The sequence below is a fragment of the Ornithodoros turicata genome, chromosome 5, assembly GCF_037126465.1.
Source record: "Ornithodoros turicata isolate Travis chromosome 5, ASM3712646v1, whole genome shotgun sequence".
Taxonomy (NCBI): domain Eukaryota; kingdom Metazoa; phylum Arthropoda; class Arachnida; order Ixodida; family Argasidae; genus Ornithodoros; species Ornithodoros turicata.
This window is the reverse complement of record NC_088205.1, coordinates 7792880-7818160: the sequence shown is the minus strand read 5'-3', so window position 1 is coordinate 7818160 and position 25281 is coordinate 7792880. Positions and strand designations below refer to the sequence as shown.

Genomic DNA, 25281 nt, shown 5'->3' with positions numbered 1-25281 from the left:
ATTGCATGCACTTCAACATATGGAACAAGGAGAACATAGCCGCGTTTACATGAACACGACACAAGCGTATCGAATGTAGTCTAAACGAGAGAGAAGACGAAACGACACCATTTACATGGATGCACATCGAGTCCAGACCGGACGTGGTGCCACGCTATGTTATATCGGAAGTGCGCCTCTAACTTTGGTGGTAGCGGTGTCCCGCTACCTTCGCTCCGAACGTGAAAACGTCGAAAACGTAGCATCTACGGCCCATTTTCAAGCATACTTCAGAATGAAATCTGCTCTACGGCTGCAAGCCCTGTGTGTGTCAGTGTAGACTAACCTACATATACAAAACGGAGCGTGGCTTAGAGCTCCCTAATATCACCATTTTGTCATCCAGACTAGCAGACGACTCAACACGCAACTAGCCCGCAGCCGAACGCCGCTTCTCATAATCCTCCATTCTTCCCTCGATACGCATTGTCTGTTCAGCAGATCCACCTCTGTTCAGCGGAACGAATACGATATGCTCTCCTAGCTAATTGACCCGTTTACATGGGTGGATTCGATTTGAAAATTGGGTACGATATGTGTGTGTTGTATGTATTCATATGTGAACGCGGCTAATAATATTGTTGTGTCACAAGTGCTGTTGTGCACAACTACGTACCTGCCGATCTGTAGGTGAGAGTTCATCAACCAGTGCCACTACATTGTTGGAACGGAAGAGCCATCCATTAGTTGTGAAGTATTGCACTGCATCTATTCCTTTTCGTACCCTATGGTATAACTCTACTAGCCTGCAATAAAAGCACATGCTGTAATACATGCTGCACCTTTCAAACGTAAACTCATCTCGCACGGAACTTCAGCCGTGAATAACATCACCTGACAGCGTATAGAACAAAATGATCAACATCGCTCACTTGGGCTTTTTCCCGACAAGCCTCAGCCCCATGTCAAAGGCCTGAGCAGGAAGGTAATGAAGGAAGAAGAGGCGTAGGTCATGCACCAGGGGGCTACCGCTGAAAGACACTACGGGGTACCGCATGACGTGCGGCAGAGGGTGACGAATGATCATCTCGTGAGTTGTGGCAGTGACCTCACCCCATGTCTGCCGCTGCAGCATGCCGCTAGTGCAGTTGTACACCCGAACGTGTTCAGTTCTGTAACAGATCACAGGTGTCTCTTCAGAATGAGCGCCAATGAGAACTAGACAGTAGGCCTCTACAGAGAATCAGAAAATTTTGCAATGCTCCGTCCATTTCTTTGTCCACGTGCTCTAACTGCGATTAACGTCAACAAGAGGAACAAAATAACCGACTAGGGGACCATGATAGGACACTTTGTGTGCACGTAGCGTTGTTCTCCTACACGAACAATGTCTTATAATTAGAGTTTGGATTTTTAGGCACGAAAAAAAACACTTGTTTTAGGCACCTATAAAACGTGCTAAAAATGCCGATTTAGGCACTATAAATTGTTGGTTTTTCAAATCTGTAGCTCTGAAAACGCAAACACAAAGTGAATAAATCATGATAGAATTGACGTTCTGAGGACGTTCTGAGAAGATGTGGGTTCGAGTCCTACAGCTGGCTAACCTTTTCAGTGACTTTCATCTTTCATGAATAAATCAGTTCAATCTGCAAGAACAATACCGTAAATGGGAGTTTTGACTAATCTTTTCTAATCGTTTCTAATCTTTTTGCTGCACGAAATGCAAAACTTGTCCATCCTACTACGGCCACAAGGCTTCTAGCCATTGCTACCGGTTCCACGACACTTCTCAGAAGGCCTCGTCGCGGGCAGCATATTGACGATATGCGAGATGCGTTTAGAGAATTGGAGGCTTTAGTCTAACGTGCAAATTTCTTAGTCCTCGAACTTCTCAAGCTTCGCCTTCTAGATTTCGTTTTCGGCATTACCACAAAGCTCCCAATAGCAGGCAAATATGGGGAATCAGGTCTGCTCACACTGGATGCGGCATCACTTTCCCTCAACGTTACTAGATTAATCTAGTAACGTTGCTTTCCTTTGTGTACCTATAGCCCTGATTGCCTGTGAGGAGAGCAGCTTCCTCAGCTTGCCAAACTGTAGGGATTGTACCACACCTGTACCTGCATTCGTACATCACACACCCTCGTGTGATCCACAAATCCACGCATTTTACCGCGTGTCAAATTCATTGCAAGAAAAAAAAAGAAGGGACTAATTAAAATATTAAAATAGCTTCAGGGACTTTTCTAGATGTAAACAAGCAATAGCCCCGAGAGTTCTAAATTGCAACAAAACCGTTCCAAAACGTGCCTATACTTTATAGTAGCCGCCCAGAACCCAAACGACACAGTGCTGGAAGGGAGAGGAAGAACCAGCGACTGCACCGAGTAACCGATTTTCAATTCTCAGCTTCCATTCCAGCACCTTTGAGATGCTCGCTTCTTTCGAGCGCTCAATGGTTTCAAAAGAACGTGCGACGTGACCGATGTCAGTTTCGCCTGGATAACGGAGTTTTGCCACCGCTTTAAGGCCATTAGGTATAGGCATTTTTCTATGTTTAATCTGAGTTTTAGGCATCTACACTAAAATATGCACTAACGCTGGAACAAGCACTTATAGGCGCTATCAAATCGATGCAGGAGGTTTCCCAGTGCCCAGTTCGTGCTCCTGTATTGAGAGGCCACTATTAGAACCACACAGGCACACACACACAAAAGGCATTTGCCTAGGAATCCATGGCCCACTGATAATTAGGGCCTGACTTTTTCGGGTTTTATTTTTGGCCAAATTCGGGGGGTAAATATCGGGTGATATTTTTCGGGTGTATTCGGGTTAAATCCTGTTACGGCATATTCTGTTGTCAGGAATTCGGGTGTATTCGGGTGAGTTTTTTTTTTGTTTAATAAAAATTTGTCTTAACATGGAACTAATGTTTAGCAATGTTATCAAACTTTATTTTAATGCATGCTTATGAGTGTGCCACGCGACCCGGATGTTTTCGGGTAGATTCGGGTTAAACCCGAATTTTACAGATTTCGTTCGGGGGGTAAATATCGCGCGGATACGGGTTTAACCCTAAAAAGTCAGGCCCTACTTATAATGCAATGTGTTGCAACGTTTTACGAAATCCTTTGTTGAGCAACCCGTACTTACCTGCGTGTTGCTGTGTGCCATGCCACCGAAATCAACATGTTTACTACGATATCCACCGGCACTACGTCTGCTATACTATCTTGGTTAATAATCACGGACCGCAGCAATCCCAGACCACACTGAAAAAGCAAAGCAACGGAGTAGTTCAGTGGTCATGGGCAATAAGAGAATACTCAAGTGATCAGGATGTCTTGTAAGGACTGCTGCGGCTGCGTTAAAGGGACTATAAAATTTCCTGCACACATAATAAATTTTTTACTGAAAACGTTTTTTTCCCATTGAGGAACTCTTATTCACCAGAGATTTTTTCCATATCCATTTTTTAGTGATGCACGGTTGAAAATTCCTCTTTGAAGGGAACATTCCTCGAGTCTGAAGTACAAAATGGACGGAACAAGTTCTGTTCTTTTTGTGCCTCAGACTCGAGGAATGTCCTCTTCAGTGAGTTACTTCATCTTACTTCGCATTCCTCTTTCCGTTACCTTCCTCCTCTTTCTTCTTGACCATATTTGAGCCCGTTTATTACAATCGTCAATATAATGATAACTCCGGTAGTACGATCAAATTGCTGGTTCCCATCAACTCGCCCACTTAAACTGAGTGGCAAGACAATTTTTTTATTGGAAAAAAGGAAGGAGGCACTTTCAAGAGCCATGACCTCCAGGTATATGTATTAAAGTGAGACAGCAGTGCACTAATCGTGCACAACTGACAGGGAGTAGATATGCGCGTTGCACAGCGCGAGCCTTTGAAAACGCTCGCGAAAAGTAAAGAAGGTTGCTCCCTCTCCACATTGTTCTCTCACCATCAATTAAGTCTCTTCTGAGCTGCTGTGTGCTACAATGGCACCTATGGCTCCAAGAGGTGTTCTGATGAGGAAAAGTGTGTGTGTTGACTTTAAGCTGTGCATGTGTGACAGATTTTGTATTCGTGCAAAACCTCGTTCCGAAGTATGATGCCTTCCAAAATGCGTGTTATAGCAGGCGATTGTACATCGCTGCTCAAACGTGTGTCGACGAAGTACTCCTGGACGAGGCGCGTTCTAGTGGTCAGCGCAGTTCCGATAGTGAGAACGATGATGACCACGACACTACATGACGAGCAATGGACGAGACCACTGATCTCACGAAGTGCGTACACTCATATTCCAGTGGAGGTCATGTCGTCATTTGAAAATTTTTCATAGCATGTGACACAAGCCTACTTCAATCTAGAGGTAGATGCTTTCGTGCATGTTCAGCAGCCATTCTACTTGTACCGTTCTACTGCGTTAACATTGATCCTAGCCGCCGATTTTGCAAAAGTTCATGTATAACGATACTCTGATATTATAATGGTCTGATTTCGCGTCCCCATCAATGTTGTTACAAACGGGCCCGACTGTACTATGTGTGTGGTCCTAGGTACCTCCTTACGTTGGGTTTGCACATGGTTCCCAGAAAGGAGCGTCAGCCAATCATGGGCATATTATGCGAGAAGTAGTGACTTTGTCACCCTGTCACCACGGGCACAGTGGTGACAGGGTGAAGTTTTTCTGCTCGTCATAGCGTATCATAAGGTGTATCAGCTTCACTCAGGCCGGTCGCCAAAGGCCCTGATTGGAGCTGTTCGTGCCAAAGGGTGCTGACTGACCTTGTCCGAGTGTCGTTTTCTCCGGTTTCCTTACATCAAATTGCGCAGAAACTGCTCCACTTTTTCTCATTAGGTTTTCGGCGTTATTGTCAGTTATGAAAGAGGAGTAAAACGGGACTATAGCTTCGGAATCGACAGAGGCGGATGCAACAGTCCCTTCAAGTTCTCTCGTGAGAAAACCATTCGCTTGCTGAATGTAAAACTTTGGTTGTTTGTTCCAGAATGTTTCTTCTGTCAAACAAAAATGTGAAAGCAATTGCTTCATAGTCCCTTTAAGCAGTCTCCAATTGCAGTGATCCTCCCACTGTCTCTATACATGAGATAATACAGAACTTACTGATACTATAATGCCTGTGAAGCCGTTATAGTTGTCCACCCAACCCTGTAAAGCGATAAAAGAGTATGGGTGAGATATATATATGGGTATCACTCAACTGTAAAGTCATACCCTACTGAAACAGTTTGTACACTTCAGTATGCGATAATGAGGCAGCAGTGCGCAACTAAAAAAAAAGCTACCAGCAGTATCTCACCGCAACTTTGTTTAGTACGTTCCTTACAACATTAGTCGTTCATTAATATCTGAGGGTTTGGCGCCTCCAAAAGACATAAAATAATACATAGTCAACACCAAGGTATGAAGACTAGGTAGTGGGTGACGGGGCTTATATTCAAAATGAGGGCAACAGTTTCGAGGCACATGCGTATATTTTGTCAGGCTTTGTTATGGGACGCCTCTTGTGCCTTCCCTTCCTGCACGTTATACTTGTACATCAGAGTTTCCCCCCGAAAGATCCATCCGTAAGAAGGTGCCATGAAACCTGTATTCGCATGCTTCAGTCCAGCTACTTGACAAAGGCGTGAATCGTTTGTCTAAGTGCCACGTTCGGAAAAGCTGGATGATAGATGGCAAGCAACGAAGAATGGAAGCAGGCATCATACACCGAGGTAGTGAAATGAATTCAGGAAGCATGGGACACTGTCAAGGAGTCAGTAATCCTGATCCAGAAGGCCGGTGTTATCGAAAAGTCACGTGAAACAGCTCAGTGAAACTGGAGTCTACTGGTATGACTTCTACACTGTCAGATCGGAGTTTAGTGGCTTTGAGGAAACACGGCATCCACGATAGATGTAATGAAAAGTGCTAACATTCGACGTGCAACAATGAACACCAACAGCGTGTAGAGCTTACAGCTTCCGTGCAGTATATTGGCACCAGTATTTTCACCTCTATGGTGCACATTATGCATAGATAATTTTTTAAATGAGTGCACATTATACACCGGAAAACAAGGTAATTATCAGAAAGTCCTTTTCATCTTTGCGAAGAAATATGCGCTAGGACCGATGGCTGTTACATGTCTCGTCATGACTGCTATGTTTTCCAGTCACAATTTTGGTCAAGTAATTCAGGTTAGTGCTTGCTGGCACTGAGCTGAAAGCTGAGTTTAACCTTAGAGAATAGTACAGCACTTGCCATGAAGGGTTCTTTCCAAGAGGCAGTGACTATAGATGGCCGTACAATGGCAATGGGGAGCTGACCCCGCTCTTCCACCACCAAGGATTCGGCCAGGGCCTTAGTGAGCGTATACGTGTTTGGCCTTTTCCCAAGTAGGAATGGTGTCATGGTGTTCATCATTGTGTCATCCATCCACCTGAAAGCATCAAAATTGCTTTATGAGAAAAAGAGCGGAAAGAGTGTGTCACACCTGTACTCTGGGGGTCTCGAAATGTGCACACGTCTCGCACGAGTCTGAAGCCCTGCACACACCAGGTGCGGATTTAAGGAAGGGGCGGTCGCTCCCCCCCCCCCCATACGGTCGTGTTCTCTATGTAAAACCTATCTCCTGGACGATGCTGCGCTGCAAAGCACGAAATTTCCTTAAGACCGCCCCCCCCCCCCATGACAGACCCTTAAATCCACCCCTGGCACACATTAGGAAACATGTTGAAGAAGCATGGAAGGCACATATAACATATATTTTTTTTACCATGTGATATAAAGATATATTCTTTTTTCGAGTCCTTTCATGCTCCTTTAATTGTGCAGTCCCAATTTTCTGTGAATCGGGCGCAGGGCATGGCTACTCAATGTGAAGTCTGGATGCTAAGATTCATTGCTCGATTGGCTTACTTCGTCATAAGCCTGAGACAGCTTGTATTGCATCCGATAAAAGTGACATTGCACATGCATGCGCTGTAAAGCAGTTAAAGTGCTTACCAGTAACCAACTGTTTGCATGTCAAATCTTGCAAAACTGGCTCATTACAATGCAAATTATTGACTTGCAAACATTAAGGTTATAGCTTATAATAGGCTTCAGACTTTTCGGATTTATCCGATAAACTCCGATAAAGTCGCTCCGATGTTTTTTACAAAAAATCAGATTTATCCAATAAACTCCTATTTTTCCAACACCCAAGTGTTGAAAACTCCGATAAACACCCTCCGAATTTTCCAAAATGAAAACTCCAAAAACTCGGAAACCTTACTTACAAAGTATATGTGGGAAAAAGTTTGATGGCACTGTGGCACACGTGGTAAAAAAAGTATTGTTCAGAATGAAGAGTGTAGTTGAAAAATAATCTTACCAAATGTAAATGTGCCACCCCAAAACCAATGGAAGACCCCACTACCTTTGCGACAGTTAAAGGGGTTGTGACAGGTCATCCCAGATAAATGAAAAAGACGGTTCTTTGCACCGATGTGAACCTGCATCGAAAGTTTCACAGCGGCATGGGTAATAGAAGCAAAGAAAATGGGCGTTGTGTGTATCGAAACCCACGCGGCCCCGACATCACAGTCCTTGCCGCCGCCAGTGAGGCGGCGCACGAGAGGTCACGTGCTTGCGTCTGCCAAGGAGAATGGATGCATCTCTGAGCTCTCTAACGTCTGCGCTTTGCTCAGGAGCGTGTTCAAGGGCCTGTAGCTCGCTAAGTATGCCATGTAGAAGAACATGTCATTCCTCAGTATTCTAGTGTGCGGTACAACACATCCATGATGTAATGAACCACATCCATCTAGGTGTCCCAACCCCTTTAACAGATTTCTGGAGCACATTTCATGTCATGCAGCTTCCAGACCTTAAAGAAGTTGTTGAATGACTCTCCCTCTTTTTTAGGAATCATGTTTTGTGTTGTCTTGTCTCCTAAACATGCATCAACAATGATACCAACCCAAACTTGGGGCTTATTGGACACCAAAAAAGCAAGTGCTGTGAGAGAACATTTCCTCTCTCCCGAGTGCACATAAACATATCATACATATTATCATTGTAGTCAGTCTGTGCACCAGATAATGGGATGGAGTGCAACATGTCTTCCCCTACTGTAACACGTTCCTTCGTGAGTGAGCACCACATTGGGGAACTGCCCCCTGTCAATGTATGCTGAGGTCTATGAAATGGTAAATGTTTTAAACACTCTGTGCTCTAAAAACAAGTGAGACCTAGTGCATTCGATATGATCATAATTCTATAAACCTATAGCTACATATACTTCCGGGGCAGGGGCGATTTAAGGGTCTGTCATGGGGGGGGGGGGCGGTCCTAAGAAAATTTTGTGCTTTGCGGCGCAGCATCGTCCAGGAGATAGGGTTTTTACATAGGGAACACGACCGTACGGGGGGTCGTGTTTTCACTTAACATTACAAAACATTTTCACTTAACAGTGTTTTCTTTTACAAATCAAGTCACTGAACAGTATTTTATCACTGTGCAATTTGTTTGCAACTTCTTTTTTTTTTTTTTTTCATGCTATTTTATAGTGTTAGTCAATAATTCAAGTTTTTGAGACGGCAACCTCTGTGGTTTGCACTTGCTTTCCTTTTGTTTGATAACACATGGAAAATGAAGAACGACAGAATGAACAAACTACTTACTGTGCTGCTTCAATAATGTTTCGATGATCTAGTGGAGGTGGATAAACCACCTCGTCTATTTCATCCTTATCACAGTTACAGTATGCTGTAGATACGTGTACAAGCACCTAAGAAAGAAAAAGAAGCAACGTCAGGGTTTACTACCAGAAACGGAAACGATGAACGTTAATGAGAAACGTTAACTGCCCCGATTACGCGAGAAACAAAAATCAAAACAAAAACAAATATATTTTCGTTTCCATCACCAGAAACCGAAATCAATTTGTTTCAACAAGAACGTTTGTTTTCTATAGTTGTTTTAACACTCACCGCACAATAAACATTTGCATTTGAACTTCAGTCTGCCACAATTGAAACACAATAATAATTTTACATTTTTGTCTCAGTATAGTACTGATTAATTCATTCAACACTTCCGCAAAACTCGTAAATAGTTCAGAGGAAGGCTTCCTTCTCGGGAGATTAGGAAGCGATATTGGTTATCAGTTGCTGAATACTCTAAAAAATGGGTGGATTATACCTAGGGTTGCCACCTTTCGGAGTGAAAAATACCGGCTGAGGGAGAGGAAGTGGAATAGAGGGAAAGGAGGAAAGACTCGTGGGCAAGGGAAAGTGGGTGAGGAACGTTCTAGCCGGCTCGACACAACTACCAACAGCTTTGCACAACCACTGCTCTTGTCCCCTCCGAACACAAGACGTAATGAATAACAATGGTAATAATAATAACAATGAACAATCATAATAATGAATAACTAAGAAAATGACTGGTGACTGTGGAGTTGGGTCTGTGCTCCATATTTATTCAAGCTGTAGTGGAATGTTGAAGGGAAAACCCCGTAAAAGTCCTTATGAAAGGTCTTGAGCCACAAATACCGGCAAAAGGCTGCCGGTATCACCTTCTTACCAGCAACCAGCAGAGCGCGCAAATAACCGGCCGTGCCGGTATAATACCGGCCTGGTGGCAACCCTAATTATACCTCCTTCACACCTTCCCGCTCATCTACCACAACAATGACAGTAGGCACTGTACAATACTGCAGTAACTCACGCGTAAATTTGGCATCTCTTTGCAGAGGTCGACTACACGACGTGTTCCAAGAACGTTGAGCTGAACGGCACGTCTGGAAAGAAACGGCAACCACTTTGGAGGTGCAACGTGCAGGAGGCATTCAGGTAATATAATAGTTGAAGTTATAGATGGTAACAAATCTAGAATTTACCGAATCCGAAACCAAGGAAGGTTCTGCGAATCCACGAATCTCGCATCTTTCCAATCCTTTCTTTAAAAAAAGTTTAAAAAGCCAGAGAGGAAAACACTTCTACTGAAAAGTGTTTCAAAGCAGAACTTGGTATCTTTGTTTAATGAAAAACAAATTAAAGAACGGTTCACTTTCAGGAGAAAACATACCCATACACTACTTCTTAAATGTTATTTATTTAACTTGTTGTTCATCGACTACAGGAAACACATAAACGCTCGTGTCCGAATTCTTTCCATAAAACCAAGAAACAATCAAAAAAAGCAAAACCAATGTTGCTTTTAAACTTGTAATGTCGTAGCTTTATGCTGTTGTTTTGGTGCGCCGCGGATCAGGTCAGTCAGGCTTTCGACAGACTCCGGAGGCGCCAATTTCAGAAAGAAACAAACGAATGTGGTTGGTGGATTCGAAAGATTTCGATTCGCCGTTTTGGGCACTGGGATTCGGGTTCCTGAATCTCGAATCCCTGCCTAGGATTCGGGGATTCGGTTGGCCCGTCCCTAGTTAAAATCTTGGAAAGATATTTCGTAGAACTCAAAGATGGAAGGTAGAAGAAGGTGGGCTCACTTGAGAGGCTCATCAAACTTTACGGTGGCAGCAGAGTGGAAGACGATGGAGACGTTTTCGACGAGCGTTTGCCGATCCGCAGCACTGAGACCGAGATCGGGCTGCGTGAGGTCTCCGGCTATGGGGGACACCTTTTGTAGGGCTGTCGGCTGTTCTTGCTTCAAACGTTCGAACACCTGAAGGGCAGGTGAAAGTTACCTCTCATTCCACATGGTTTAAAGGTGCGAGGAAGTGACGTGTAGCACTACTCGAGGCCCTGCTTTCTTCATCATGCAACATCTATCTGTATCACTCTGCACAGTATTTTCGCTCTATGGGTGTCTCCTCACTGCACAATTCGTTTCACAAGAATCTCATGAGAAAGCATCCATGAGCATTGTGGTGTAGAGCCCTGCGCGGGCCGCATTTTTAGGCCCAGGCCGAGCCCGGACGATTTCTGTATCCTGTCACTGACTTTCCCGCAGGGCGACGTGGCCGTTCTTACTAGGGTTGCCACCTTTCGTAGTGAAAAATACCGGCTGAGGGGGAGGGGGTGGGTTAGAGGGAAAGGAGGAAATGTTCGCGGGAAAGGAAAAGTGGGTGAGGGGTGGAGAGTATACAGAGAGAGAGAAAGAAGGAACCAGTGTACTCCCTCGAGACAACAATGATAATAATAATGAATAACTAAGAAAACGACTGGTGACTACGGAGTTGGGTCTGTGCTCCAGATTTATTCAAGCTGTAGTGGAATGTTAAAAAGAAAACCATGTAAAAGCCCCAATGAAAGGTGTTGAGCCACAAATACCGGCATAAGGCTGCCGGTATCATCTTCCTACCGGCAACCGGCAGAGCGGGCAAATAACCGGCCGTGCTGGTATAATACCGGCCTGGTGGCAACCCTAGTTCTTACTGTTGCCAGCACAGATCGCGGCATGCTCCGCAATCTTTATCAATTTAATTCGGTTATTTAATAACATGTCGTATTTTGGGTAAATTCACAGTGTTCCACTTTCAACAAAGGGCAATTGAGTGGTACACTTTATAAGAGGCGCAAGGGATACGAGACCGTCCCTTTAAAGACAAACTGCCTCACTTGAAAATGCCTAGTAAATTATGCGACGTGCACTGCACAGCCTACCTTGGAAGTGAGCACCGATTCTAATCTGGCACGTGGATCCGTGCCATTCTTGCCCCGCATCAGCAGGTATATGTGCTTCACGCCAGAGCATGACCTCAGGAGCTTTTCGAGCAGAACCTGCGGTGAGCAGTTGGACAACAGTATAGAAATTTGCTTAAAAGTACACCAATTTTGAGTATTTCAAAGTCACATGGACATACAATGTTTCTGGTAACAGTGATTTTGAATTAACTTCACCGAGCACCTTGACCATACCGAGAAACCGGTTACGCGCTTCAATTTATGCAAGCTCGTGTTACCCGCTATGTACTGGGTGCACGCACTGCAGCAATTATAGTAGCCCACACAATTCAAAGGTGACGGAAATTTTATATTTTCCTATCCTAAAACCCCTGAGGCAGGTGAGCAAGTGTCGTGACACCTGTAGCATGAATTCAAATAAATCCGACTGGGGAACCTAATAGTAATTTCAAAAAATAGCCCTTTACCAGTGCAGAAATGGTGCGCAACATTCTCAAACCAGTGACAATAATCTAACACCCTCGCAATGTAACTTCTGTGTTGCATTGATGGCTGTGACTGATGGCACTTTATCACCATAAAATAATGCGAGGCGATATTTGTGTCTTCACCATTCATTTATTAGAAAGCCCTGTGTAAAATATTGCAGACTTTGGCAGGCAATGACTTTTGCTCTTTGGACAAACTGTTAGAAACATCAAGTGTTCATAATGAAAGCAACTCAAGGCCTGTGTAGAACGTATGCTCTACTCCGGACGTTGTGGTTAGGATGATCGCTTTCCACGCCGAGACTAGGAGGTGACACGGGTTCGAATCCTGTCACCGGATGTGCTGTCCGAGGGTTTCCCTGGGTTTTCTGAAGACTTTACAGATTAATGTTAGCACAGTGCCCCCTGAAGACGGCCCAGGACGCATACTAACCCCTGTGTCCCCCACTCCTTCCTGCTGTCCTCTCTCCATCTGTCCACGTCTGTACGCCGCTCATGGCCACAGTTGCTTCGCGACGCTAACACGGAATTAAAAATAAAAAATACTCCGGACGTTGGCAGACAGCGCCTTGGTGGCTCACGCTATACCACAATCTCTACCCACAATCCGGACACCGCTATGGTAATGCACGCGCTCAAGGAAAAGCACGTCTCTCAGTTGCGCTTGTTCGGTGCGGGAAAAGGTATGGGCGCCGCTTGAATGAGCTCATTGATGATGTCTGCCTATATAGTACGGCGACATGTTGCACGTGCCGCAGGGTAGGACTGCGGATAATTTGGACCCCTTGGGGATTCTTTTGACGTGCACGGTGCATCGGAAACCTCAAACACACGGTACTGGAAGCAACGCTTGCCTTCCCCACATTGCTACCGTCCTCGGCCGGGATATCGAACCGGCGATCATTAGCTCAGCGAGCCAAAGTCAACAATACTGCCACGTTTGGGCGTGGGACCATAACTGGCACGTGGAGCTTCTTCCTCCTCTTGCATTCAAGAGTGATAAAGGAAGAAACAAGTGACAGACAGAACACTCAACGTACCAAAAATTTAAAATCTCATCAGGTGTATTGAAAATAACCGTGCTTCTTAGGCGTACCATAGTTTTTCCGCACAAAAAAAAAAAAAAGAAAAGAAAATATGATAAAGGTAACGTAGCGTACCGTCGCATACCGGCGGCGCCAAGAGGCTCGCCTATGCGCCACCTGACGTCATAGTAAAGAGAAAAATAGAGGCGCCTACCTTGCCGATGAACCCCGTGCCTCCCGTGAGGAAAACCACCTGGTCCTTATAAAACTTGGCAATGCTGGAGGGCTCCTCGCTCCCCGGAACCATGCCGACAACTGCTCAACCGGGGACCTCGGCTGCCCAGCACCCCTGAAATGAGGATTGGAGTATACCAGTCATTCATATTGAGTGCTTACGGAGCGATAAAGCGCGTGTGGAGTGTCAAAGCATAACTGATAAAACCACCGCTAGATGCAACACACTGCTGCAGGAAGGCCACTTTGCTCTCAACAAGTTGCCAAACAATGTCACCCTGATAATGAGGGGATTTGGTGGTTCCTATCCTGGTTGAGTGTGAGGAAGACATAAGGCGCGAGTCCTTCGCGGGTTGGAATTTTAATTCTACCCGCATCGTCCCGTTACCTGCACGATTTTTATTTTAAATTCCCTTTCGCACCCGACCCTCGAGCAGCTTGGTAGGAGGACATTGAGAACGCAAAGAATGTCCTTTCCCTCGTTGGAGGGTTCCGCGCGTACTTGAACCCTTTGTAGAATAAGGTTGTTCGCTGACCAGCTGCTCCGCGGAGCGGTATTCTCCCGATTCCTCCTGGTGACGAGGTGAAGGAAAAAGGAAAATGTGATGTCCCGGAGGAGGAAAAGTGCAACCGGCATTTTCGGAATGTAGCGCAAGATGCATGAGTATAATTCGGAGTTTTTCGGAACATGCCGAATTTAAAACCCGCTACTCGTCATGGTGTCAGAAATGACACCCGCACACGACCGGCACAATACTGCAAATCAGGACCATGATAGCACCCGTACGAATATGCGGGTTATTTGCGTGCGCGCGTCGCGAACGTGCGGGTTATTCGCGGACACCCGCGCGTCATGAAGGACCCTGTAGACATAGATAAATAGAAGCTAGAGAGCAGAGTCCCCCCTCCCCTCAACACTAATCCAACACTAATCATCCATCTACCTTCAACATGATGTTGTCATGTATCTTTTTCCCAGACGACACGCTAATATTTCAGATTCAAGCCAAGCGGAAAGTGTAACATATATAGTGACACAACACGGGTTGTAACGGAATCCCCCAATGTGGACGTAAAGAAAATAGAAAGAGCGTAAGAGTGTACTGCCACCTTCCCTGCACCTCGGCATGCCTTGACAGGAAGAAGACATTATAACGAATTTGACACGATAAAGAAAACAAGAGATAAGAAAGCGCACTGCAGTCCATTACAATAAAAAGATAAAAACACAAACTATATACTGATGTTTATTAACGTACAAGCTTGTCTGCATTTCGTCTTACCTGACGATATGCAGACTACTGCAAAAGAACCTGTACGTTAATAAACGGTATAGTTTCGGTGTTTTTATCTTTTTATCACTCGTGTTGATCGCACTTGACGAAGTTTCTACATTCCTCGATTGCTCCATGGCGGTAACCAAGAGGATCCTACATACAGTACTCACATAACCGAGTCACATTGCGACGAACTTTAGTACACGACTACGCTCGCTTTTACCCCTCGTGTTCTATACACAACAACGCTGCTTGCATGCAACGCAGATGGACTAGGTCTGTACAACTTTGGCTGGAGGACAACTTAATTATTGCCTAGATTAGCAAGGAAATTGTTAACTTCCTCTCGTCCTCCGCTGTCGCGTGCATAAGAAAGGAGCAGACAACTCTGGGGCATGTCTCCAGAGTCCTTTATTGTATCGCTGCAAATGAACAGGGCAGAGTTGCGGAATGGGGTAACTTATTCCATTCCAATGGCCATTCCGAGGAATGGAGATTTGTGATAATTCCATTCATTTCAATTCCTCGGAATGTAAAGGGATGGTCAATTTCCACTCCTGGAGTGGCTTGGCAACATTTAATTAATTAATTAATTTATTTACTTATGATTGTACCTCAAAAGGCCCTTTGGGCGTTACATGAGGGAGGGAAGGCAAAAAAGAAAATCGCATCAAAGCAACAAGACATTTACAGTGAGTACAATGAGAGCAATGTGCTACAATATGAGAATCAATATCAATCACTTCATCAATAAAAGAAAAGGGACCGGTAATCATACTGTCTAACGCAACAGATGCAACACGGAAAAGGCACAAAGACAAGGTTGGAGTTGGAGTTGGACGGATTAAAAATAATACGGAGAGGTTTGACTTGTCACCTGACAAGGTTATTTCGCTCTTGACCGTGTACATGTGCGGTGCGTGTGTACAAAGGGGCTGAGGGCAGAAACTAGTGGGTTGAAGCCGGCACCTAGACCATTCCAGTCCAACTCCATTCCAACTCCATTCCCGCGAAAAAAAAAAAAAGTCTAATTCAGTTCTCATTCCATTTCTACGACAGTTTCTGCCATTCCATTTCAATTCCATTCCGGGCTCTGATAAATTTGGAACTCGGCAACACTGGAACAGAGGGAGCAATGTCTTCCTGCAATTTCCTTTGGCATTTTGCACTTTGCACGTGTGAGAGAGGGAAAGAAACGGCACACGTTGAAATGAACGCGCATTTACCTGCGATGTCAGGTGACAAAGGAAGTGTATTATTGAAAGTAAGATAGTGGCAATACACCAGGAGAAACAAACTTGTGGAAACAGTGTCAATTTCTGATTTTTCAACATGTCAAACAGTCACAACAAACAGCCAATGGGTCTACTTCTGTTTCGCACATACCTTGTGTTCTGCAAACACAAAATTTCTGGGCACCATTGGTGCCAGGGGAGGTATGGGGAAACCAGAACTGAAGGCGACATGTCATGGTCTATACTGTTAGCAAAACTGGAGGTCCATCTCTCACTCTGGGACAGTTCATCCCACCTTGTATTTTTCGCTTTGTTCTTGTTTTTCGTATTGTTCGTCCCTTTTCTTTCTCTTGTTTTGTCATCACGAGCCGTATATTAAAGGGGTTCCGACACAGGTTAGGTTCTGTTTTTTTCTCTCTCTCTCTTTTTTTTTGCTTGCCACAAGCCGTACGGCGAAAACGCGCTAGGTAATGTAAACATGAAAACAGCAACATTACCTCGCGTTCGAAGAAGAGATCGGGCACGCCAAACTCGAACCGAACAATGAACAACTTTTGACAGAACAATAACGTGCTACGTACACAGGTGAACGAAGCTACGAAAAGGCTACCCCAGGGGACACGTTAAATTTCCTGCGCGGTAGATACGAACAATAATCTACGTTTCGGAGAAAGTCGAAACGCGTTCGTGTCAGTAACCTTCCGTTGCGTTAACCCAGCGTGCATCGATCCGCGGCCGGCCGTCGTCTGCGCTCCATTTCCTCCGCTAGTGGTCGCCACTGGAGTGCCATGACGTCACAGGAAGGTCGCCAGACGGACCGAAATGGCCGAAAAAAAGAACGAAAGGATGGGGGAAAAAATGCCCGCATTTGACAATGGCCCTTTTCTCGACCTGCTATAGGACTCTCTTTCGCTCAAGCAGTTTGAAAATAGCGGAGAGCGCTGGAATGAAAATCGAGAGGGGCACAATATGGCGCCGGTAGACCTTTCTTTTTATTGTATTGTTCCGGTCATATACTTTTCACGGTAGCCCAAAATGCTCAAGCGTAGTTTGCCTTTTCGAGTTACGCAAGCAATACTGGTAGCACATCCGACACTCACCTCGCGGGTTATTAAGAAAAGAAAAGCAGGAAGGTATTTGAGACGTTCGTTCTTCCAATCCCGTTTTAATTTAGGCGAATAGTAGGTGCCTTGTTTGTGACCAAACGCTCGCGGGGCACGGGCTTGAGAAAATTAGCGATGAAGTGCACCGGTGACATTCGGTAGATAGGGCTTCGGACCTCTCGGTGAATGTTACATATTTATAAGACATGCAATTCTCCAATTGTGTATCGTAATACATGTAACACTCCCGACTGTGTATAATGATACATGATACTCATAATGATTAGAAAACTTTTACTATAATACAAAGTATTATTAGTGCCCAGCCGTGAACTTTCGCTGCCCTGAGGGAACACAGAACTGCACTCTATGAAAAAAAAAGAAAAAGAAAAGAACTGTAAATTGGGAAGCATTTACAGTCCCCATATTGCAAATACCCCCCGGTTTAGTTCCCTGAACCTGAAACTTACTCCCCAAACCTGCAAACAGTCCCCCTAAACCTGGCACAGACCTTCGTGCATTTATATCGAAATGGACCAATGTTTGTGGCAATGCATCTATCCCCAAAGGACTAAAGTAACACTTTTTAATATATATATATATATATATATATAGAGAGAGAGAGAGAGAGCGAATAAGCGATGTGAAAGCCAGCATTTTAAGAACAACAATGAAAGTAATGGCCGGAAATTGGGAAAGGGCTGGAACGAAACGAAGCTGTTTGCGCATAAAATAAGAATACACGTGAAAATAGATCACGAACTAATTTAACAAAAATTGATTACTTTCCTGTTGTTGCACTTCACGGATGGTTAACGGCTCCTATCGCGCAGGACTGAACGCTTCAATTTCGACACGCGTTTCGTAGAGCGACAAACAAAAGGATGTGGGCCGGAGAAAAATTAAGAGTGGGAAGGAAGCGATGGAGCACACGCTTTATCGTGCACGCTTTTAATGTGCGCCGTTCAAGGGCGCCGTCTGCTCGTGTGTTTATATAGCGCTTGTGGTCAGAGAAAAGACGACGAAAACTTCTGTTTTCTTTCGACTTTCGAAGAGCTATATTTGTTGACACACACACACACACACACACACACACACACACACACACACACACACACACACACACACACACACACACACACACACACACACACACACACACACACACACACACACACACACACACACACACACACACACACACACACACACACACACACACACACACACACACACACACACACACACACACACACACACACACACACACACACACACACACACACACACACACACACACACACACACACACACACACACACACACACACACACACACACACACACACACACACACACACACACACACACACACACACACACACACACACACACACACACACACACACACACACACACACACACACACACACACACACACACACACACACACACACACACACACACACACACACACACACACACACACACACACACACACACACACACACACACACACACACACACACACACACACACACACACACACACACACACACACACACACACACACACACACACACACACACACACACACACACACACACACACACACACACACACACACACACACACACACACACACACACACACACACACACACACACACACACACACACACACACACACACACACACACACACACACACACACACACACACACACACACACACACACACACACACACACACACACACACACACACACACACACACACACACAAAAAAAAAAAAAAAAACAAAACAAAACAAAACAAAACAAAACTGTATTGCGATTCTGCACGACCATAATCTTGTCAAGAGCATCGCCTCACATCGTGTGGAATTTAACATTGAATAGTAATAGAGTTTTAGCAGACAGTTGATAACGTGGCTTGCGTCGAACCGTATCAACCGGAACCAATCAGTGGGTAAGATTCTGAGTTACGCACCACTGCGATCGGTTCCGATAGGCACGATAACCTTATGAACGGTATACTAAAACTCGCTAATAACGGTAATTCGTGGCTCTACGGCAGGGATCGAACTCACTCCTCTTGATTGCCGGTCAAGTGTGCTAACCATTACGCTACACTGGCGCGGCTTACCGACGCCTTGCCAAGGAGCCTCATTCGACGAACAGTAATCTCACTTTTTTTTCTGTTCCGCGTTGGCGCCGCGAAGCAGCTGTGGCCATAAGCGGCGTACAGACGTGGACAGATGGAGAGGGGACAGCAGGAAGGAATGTGAGTGAGGGAGATTACCCTAACAACACCGAACATCCTCCGGATGTACGAATAATGTCCCGACGAATGCGTACGTCCTATGGATATCCCTCAGATATCCATCGGACGTACGAATCCGCTAGGACATTATTCGTACATCCAGAGGATATTCGGTGTCATTGGGGTAGTATGCGTACTGGGCGGACTTCAGGGGAGCTCACTCAATCCACATTCTCTCCGTGTTTTCTCATGCATACCAGAGAAATAGTACTAGAAAACGGCCGCGACTCGAAGGGTTACTTTCACCGACATCGATTACTTTTACTTCCTTGACTCACTTCTATAGATGACGTCGTTCACCCTGTACACTGAGTGATCTAGCCAGCCTCCTCACAAAGACCGCGGTCGTTGACGTCACCGTCATAAGAACATCCTCCGGATGTACGAATAATGTCCCGACGAACGCGTACGTCCTATGGATATCCCTCAGATATCCATCGGACGTACGAATCCGTTAGGACATTATTCGTACATCCAGAGGATATTCGGTGTCATTGGGGTAGTATGCGTACTGGGCGGACTTCAGGGGAGCTCACTCAATCCACATTCTCTCCGTGTTTTCTCATGCATACCAGAGAAATAGTACTAGAAAACGGCCGCGACTCGAAGGGTTACTTTCACCGACATCGGTTACTTTCACTTCCTCGATCGTCGTTCACCCTGTACATTCAGTGATCTAGTCAGCCTCCTCACAAAGACCGCGGTCGTTGACGTCACCGTCATAAGAAAGCCGCTGACAAGGGCCCTTGCAACGTGCAGTGACAGTTCCTGCAGCTGCGCTCCACAATGTCCTCACGGAAACAATGGGCCGTAGTATCTGGCCCACGTCGCAGCCGTCATCGTGCACTACAGGGAATGACATTAACGAATAAACGGCCTCCAAAGTCTCCGTCTACACAATGAAACGCAAGCTGCCGTAACCCTCGGCTGAGAGAAGCCACTACGGCGTAGCCGAAGAATGCGGAGACAAGATAACGAATCGGTCGGGCGTTTGACGGAGTTTTATCTGCGTTATCGGAAGTGTGAGTGATGTGTGTATGTGTAGGCGTACGAGTCATCTCCAGGGAGAATTGAAAGGGAAGGGCGTGCAAGATTCTGTTGGTAGCGCTGTATAGAATGGTAGAGCAAGGTACAGCAGCATGACTAGAGGGGTGCGTGGGAGCGGTTATCCCGCGGATCCGCGCGACATCCTGGTTTGCGGATGGAAATACGTTTCGAAATCCTCGTGAAAAAAGAAAGAAGAATAAAGAAAGAAAGAAAAAACGCGCTCCTCCGTGGTGCGCGAATGATGTTTCTGTGTCTTTACCTGCTATACTGGACGACGGTGGAATAACGTCATGTTCCCGAGACGTTTTTTTTTTTAAACCAGCGTTAGCGCCGCGAAGCACTTGTGGCCACGGGCGGCGTACAGGTGTGGGCAGGTGGAGAGAGGACAGTAGGATGGAATGGGGGGTTAGTATGCATCCTGGGCCGACTTCAAGGGGCAACTGTGCCGATATTCGTCTCTGGAAAGTCTTCGGAAAATCCAGGGAAAACATCAGGCAGCACAGCGGGTGGTATAGGATTCGAACCCACCACCTCCCACTTCTTCAGCACGACCTTATTGGCTACCACCAACGAGCGGGACGCCCCCTGAGCAGTTTGTATGCTCGAAAGTAAAAATGTTTGTGACGTAACACGTTGGTCACGTCATCAGGAGCGCAACAACGTAGCGTGCCTTATCCTGATGACGACGAATGCACGGAACATCCCTGTCTGGAATAAGGAGGGTCCAGGTTCGAATCTTGGCGCCAACACCTTTTTCGAGGCTTGTTCGCTTGATTGTATCTCATTACGGCCGAAAGTAATGAGACTTCGGCCGTAATGAGACGTTACCGTCTGCTTTCATTGCGAGACGCAGTCTCCCTCGTTCCATGACTTGAAAACCTGAGACGAGGTAGGGACGATAACAAACAAACACAAACACGGTCTCAACACACGGTCTGTGTTTGTCTGTTATCGTCCCTACCTCGTCTCCGGTTTTCAAGTCATGGATCGTCACCACCAGCTCGCTTGCTACCTAACTTTCCTTTCGTTATCCCTCGTTCTATCTGTCGCTTATCTTCCGTCATCCCCGCGGGTGAACCAAGCGGATGAACAACCATCGGACAGCTGAGCGAAAGAGCGCATAAAAAATAAAATAAAAAATCGTGTTAGCGCCGCGAAGCAACTGTGGCCACGAGCGGCGTACAGACGTGGACAGATGGAGAGAGGACAGCAGGAAGGAGTGGGGAGAAAGAGCGCATTAGTATACGCTGTTCCGCGCAAGAAATATGTAAACAGACACCAATTAGTTATTTTAAAAATCGCTTAATGTCGACGCTGGCATTTTGGTGGAACATTTTTTTTTTTTTGCGATCTGTACAACGGGGGCTCCCCGAAAGCGTCCAAAGTAAAATTTAAAAGTTAGGAGTTTTACGTAATTAAGGGGCGCATGCAAATGAGCCGCTCACTGCTCAGTTCTTCGTCGATGTCTTAGGAAAAGCACATGCTCGCTGAAAAGAAAGCTCTTCGTTTTCGATAGCGCCACGTGTGTCGAATATTTGAATGTGTGTTTGCTTGCAGTTATAACGCACTCAGTAAGGGATAGTATAACGATGAAGAAGTAGAAGAGAGAGTACGTCAAACGTGTTCGGATTCGAAGGTTGCTGAAGAGCATGTTCGTTTCCAAAGCCAAAAATAAGGTTGTTTGTTGTTCGTTTTTTTTTAGCAGAGCTCTTAGGCGCCCGTTACTCGGTTGGTTCAACTGGCAGAGCGAACGAGGAGAGAAGCGAAGGATGAAAGTACGGGAGAGCGTGAGGAGGAAAGCAGCTGGGGAGCGTACGGCGAGAGTGAAGAGGGGGAGAGGAGGAAAGTGAAGGAGGAGGTTGCTAGGGGAAAGTACTATGCGTGAAAAAATGAAAACAGTGGTGTATAACTCAACCTCAGCAGCTGCACTCGAAATTCGCATTACCGACTATCTAATCGTCTGGTGACTTTTATGCGTATCAATAACAAAAGGGGCACTAAAATGCAAAAACAACTTGTTCTCAAACGAAAATTAAGTGCGCGTTTTAGGTACCATAATGCAGTCAAAACTATAGTTCACACAGCGCTTCCAATCTGTTTTGGGACTATATGAATACATGTACTATTCACGACACGGTTGTCTCAACAAATCGCCTGTCAGTTCTGCAGCCCATATTTCCTCGATTGCCATCGAAAATATTGTTTCAATATTGTATTTAAAGGAGGCCGGGCCATGTGTCCTTTCCGCGTGCCTCGCCATACCTCTCGTCAAGATGCAGCATTAGTTCATCGAATGCGCCTCGATGTGGCCTTTACGGAGCAGTGGTGTTTCCGCTTGAGACAAGTTGACTCTCCCCAATGCAGTAACTGCGGTGCTGTAGAAGATCTAGAGCACATTCTTCTCCATTGCCCACACTATCAACCTTCCCGAACCGTACCCTCCGGATCCCTTAACGAGGTCTCTCTCTCACACAAAATTGCTTGGTCTCTGGCCACATCCTGCCCACCGACGCTCTGCCCTCAAAGCTCTCTTCACCTTTCTGGATACCATATAGGATTTCGATCCTTATTGTGAAGGGGCGCTCATTATCTCATTCCGCGCATCACCACCAGCAATGGAGTATAGATAGGGCCTGACTTTTTCGGGTTTTATTTTTGGCCAAATTCGGGGGGTAAATATCGGGTGATATTTTTCATTTGAAAATTCGGGTGTATTCGGGTTAAATCCTGTTACTGCATATTCTGTCGTCAGGAATTCGGGTGTATATTCGGGTGATTTTTTTTGTTTAATAAAAATTTGTCTTAACATGGAACTAATGTTTAGCAATGTTATCAAACTTTATTTTAATGCACGCTTATGAGTGTGTCACGCGACCCAGATGTTTTCGGGTAGATTCGGGTTAAACCCCAATTTTACAGATTTCGTTCGGGGGGTAAATATCGGGCGGATACGGGTTTAACCCTAAAAAGTCGGGCCCTAAGTATAGAGTATCGCCCCTGGCGATGAAACTCCCCATTCATCATTTCGCAATAAAGTCGAGTTGTCGTCGTTACTTAAAATAAATAATCTCGCAACACCCGGAGATTCGAGACGGGATAAACCACGTGCTGTCGATTTCAGACAACCGTGTCGCGAGCGGTATACTTCTCAAACAACGTAACCTATACCGTGGCCGTTTCTGTTCTCTGTCATCGTGACCCACTCCTATATATATATATACCTGAGATCCGATAGGGGCCTTGTTGTATACGTTCAAATAAATCGATAACATCCGACAGCATCCCCTGTGATGGAGTTTCTCTCCACGTCTCTCCACTCCATATGCGCTGCCGTCCTTTCCTCCTTTCTTCCGCTATTTTTTACTCTTCTTGTAAGTATAAGCAGTGGTTGCAACCGAGTGCTCCACAAAAGGGCGACAACGAGGATGCGACGCCTCGGTGCAGTCCGCGATCGAAGTCCAAGACAAAAGACGGCATTAAACGAGACCAATTCGATTTGTCCTCCCTGCGGACCACCACCAGCGTGTACGTTGCAGACCGCTGATGGTGGCAGAACAGAAGGGACCTTATTTCGCTCGTCGTGCGCGGTATTGGATTCACATCACCGTCGCATCAGATTCTCCCGCGCTTTATGAGGCGATATGGATCTTTGATGAGCGGAATAATTGAACCTCCGTATGCAATAAGGGGGATAAGTCGACTTATCCCCTTTTTACTATTTTTGCTGCAATGACATCTCCATACCAGTATGTACCTGTCAAAGAAAGTTTAGGACCGTATTGCAATTTATTGGCCCGCTACAGGAGGGTAAGAAATGGGAAATGCATGTGTGTCAATGGGACGGTTTGGGATTTTTCGACTTATCCCCTTATTGCATACAGAGGTTCAATTGTGACTGCTACTTCATGGTCAATCAGCCGTATACAGAAGCAACGCATCTGTCACGGGTCAGAATTCACGTCGGATCACCCGGCGTATATTCTAACCACGACCATCTCTATAATACATTGTATGTACGGTAAGAGATGAAAAGTCGGATGGGCACGAAATGATATCAATACAAAATAAACGAGACGCGGACAACAAAAAGTAGGAGCATTATTAAGTAAAGAAAAAAAGAAACATTTATTATGAATTAAACTAGTTAATTAAAATGTGCTAACGTAAATTTGCACGTAATTTTTTTTTGCATTTGCATGTAAAACTGCATGTAAATTTACGTTAGCGCATTCTAATTAACTAGTTTAATTCATAATAAATCTTTCTTTTTTTTCTTACTTAATACTCCTACTTCTGTTGTCCACGTCTCGTTTATTTTGTATTTATATACATTGGAGTTGGACGGACTAAAAATAATGTATGTATGTAACATTGTATGTATATACATAGATGTATGTAATGTATTGAGTCGCGGTCGTGATTCTAACACACAGAACGGGTATATCACGTGAACTTGGCTTTTGATTCGATAGATAGCATTCTCAGTATTACTACATACAACTCTACTGCAATTCTGCATTCCCAATTTGACGCATACAAAAAAAAAAAAAAAAAAAAAGGAAAGAACTACGGATATAAGAGACCCTCAAGTTGTTCGGCTTATCGTTACGTAGAGCTTCAATGCCCGCGGCAATTATATACAAAACATCTGTGACTGCACTAGCAATGTATATGTGCAATTACCTTTCTGCTTATGCAACACGTGTGTTCTAAGAAACGATATGACACATTAACAATTGAATAGTTGTCGGTTTCTACATAGTGTTGTGTACATATGCTGTTTTTTTTTTTAGTTTTCCTCTTCATGTCCTTCCTACTTTGTACGCGTAGGTACAGGTAAGATTTATCGCACTATCGCAATTGCAACATGATATAGGTCTTTGGAATCTCGTCCGACTATGCATCCTCTTGCTGTAACGTCCCCGGCCCTCGGTATAAGC

General features: G+C 45.2%; 1 protein-coding gene and 1 long non-coding RNA gene across 5 annotated transcripts in view; one reads left to right on the top strand and one right to left on the bottom strand.

The window, feature by feature from the left end:
* Positions 1-25281, bottom strand: part of LOC135393911 (putative fatty acyl-CoA reductase CG5065) — a 52718-nt gene that overhangs the window by 7606 nt on the left and 19831 nt on the right. For 2 of the 4 annotated variants that reach the window (XM_064624257.1, XM_064624258.1), the window contains exons 2-11: positions 13338-13472; positions 11590-11706; positions 10473-10648; positions 9695-9767; positions 8647-8753; positions 6245-6422; positions 5105-5149; positions 3136-3254; positions 912-1151; positions 656-785 (exon numbers count right to left, since the gene is read on the bottom strand). In XM_064624257.1, the coding sequence (XP_064480327.1) occupies positions 656-785; positions 912-1151; positions 3136-3254; positions 5105-5149; positions 6245-6422; positions 8647-8753; positions 9695-9767; positions 10473-10648; positions 11590-11706; positions 13338-13430 (1278 nt within the window). In that variant the 5' untranslated portion in view covers positions 13431-13472. Of the gene's footprint in view, positions 1-655; positions 786-911; positions 1152-3135; positions 3255-5104; positions 5150-6244; positions 6423-8646; positions 8754-9694; positions 9768-10472; positions 10649-11589; positions 11707-13337; positions 13473-17757; positions 17814-19572; positions 19590-25281 lie in introns of those variants that run through there. The other 2 variants (XM_064624260.1, XM_064624259.1) reach the window with 2 other exon arrangements.
* Positions 9724-25281, top strand: part of LOC135393918 (uncharacterized) — a 102986-nt gene continuing 87428 nt past the window's right edge. Inside the window, exon 1 of the long non-coding RNA XR_010422726.1 lies at positions 9724-9819. This is a non-coding gene — a long non-coding RNA (uncharacterized LOC135393918). The remainder of the gene's footprint in view (positions 9820-25281) is intronic.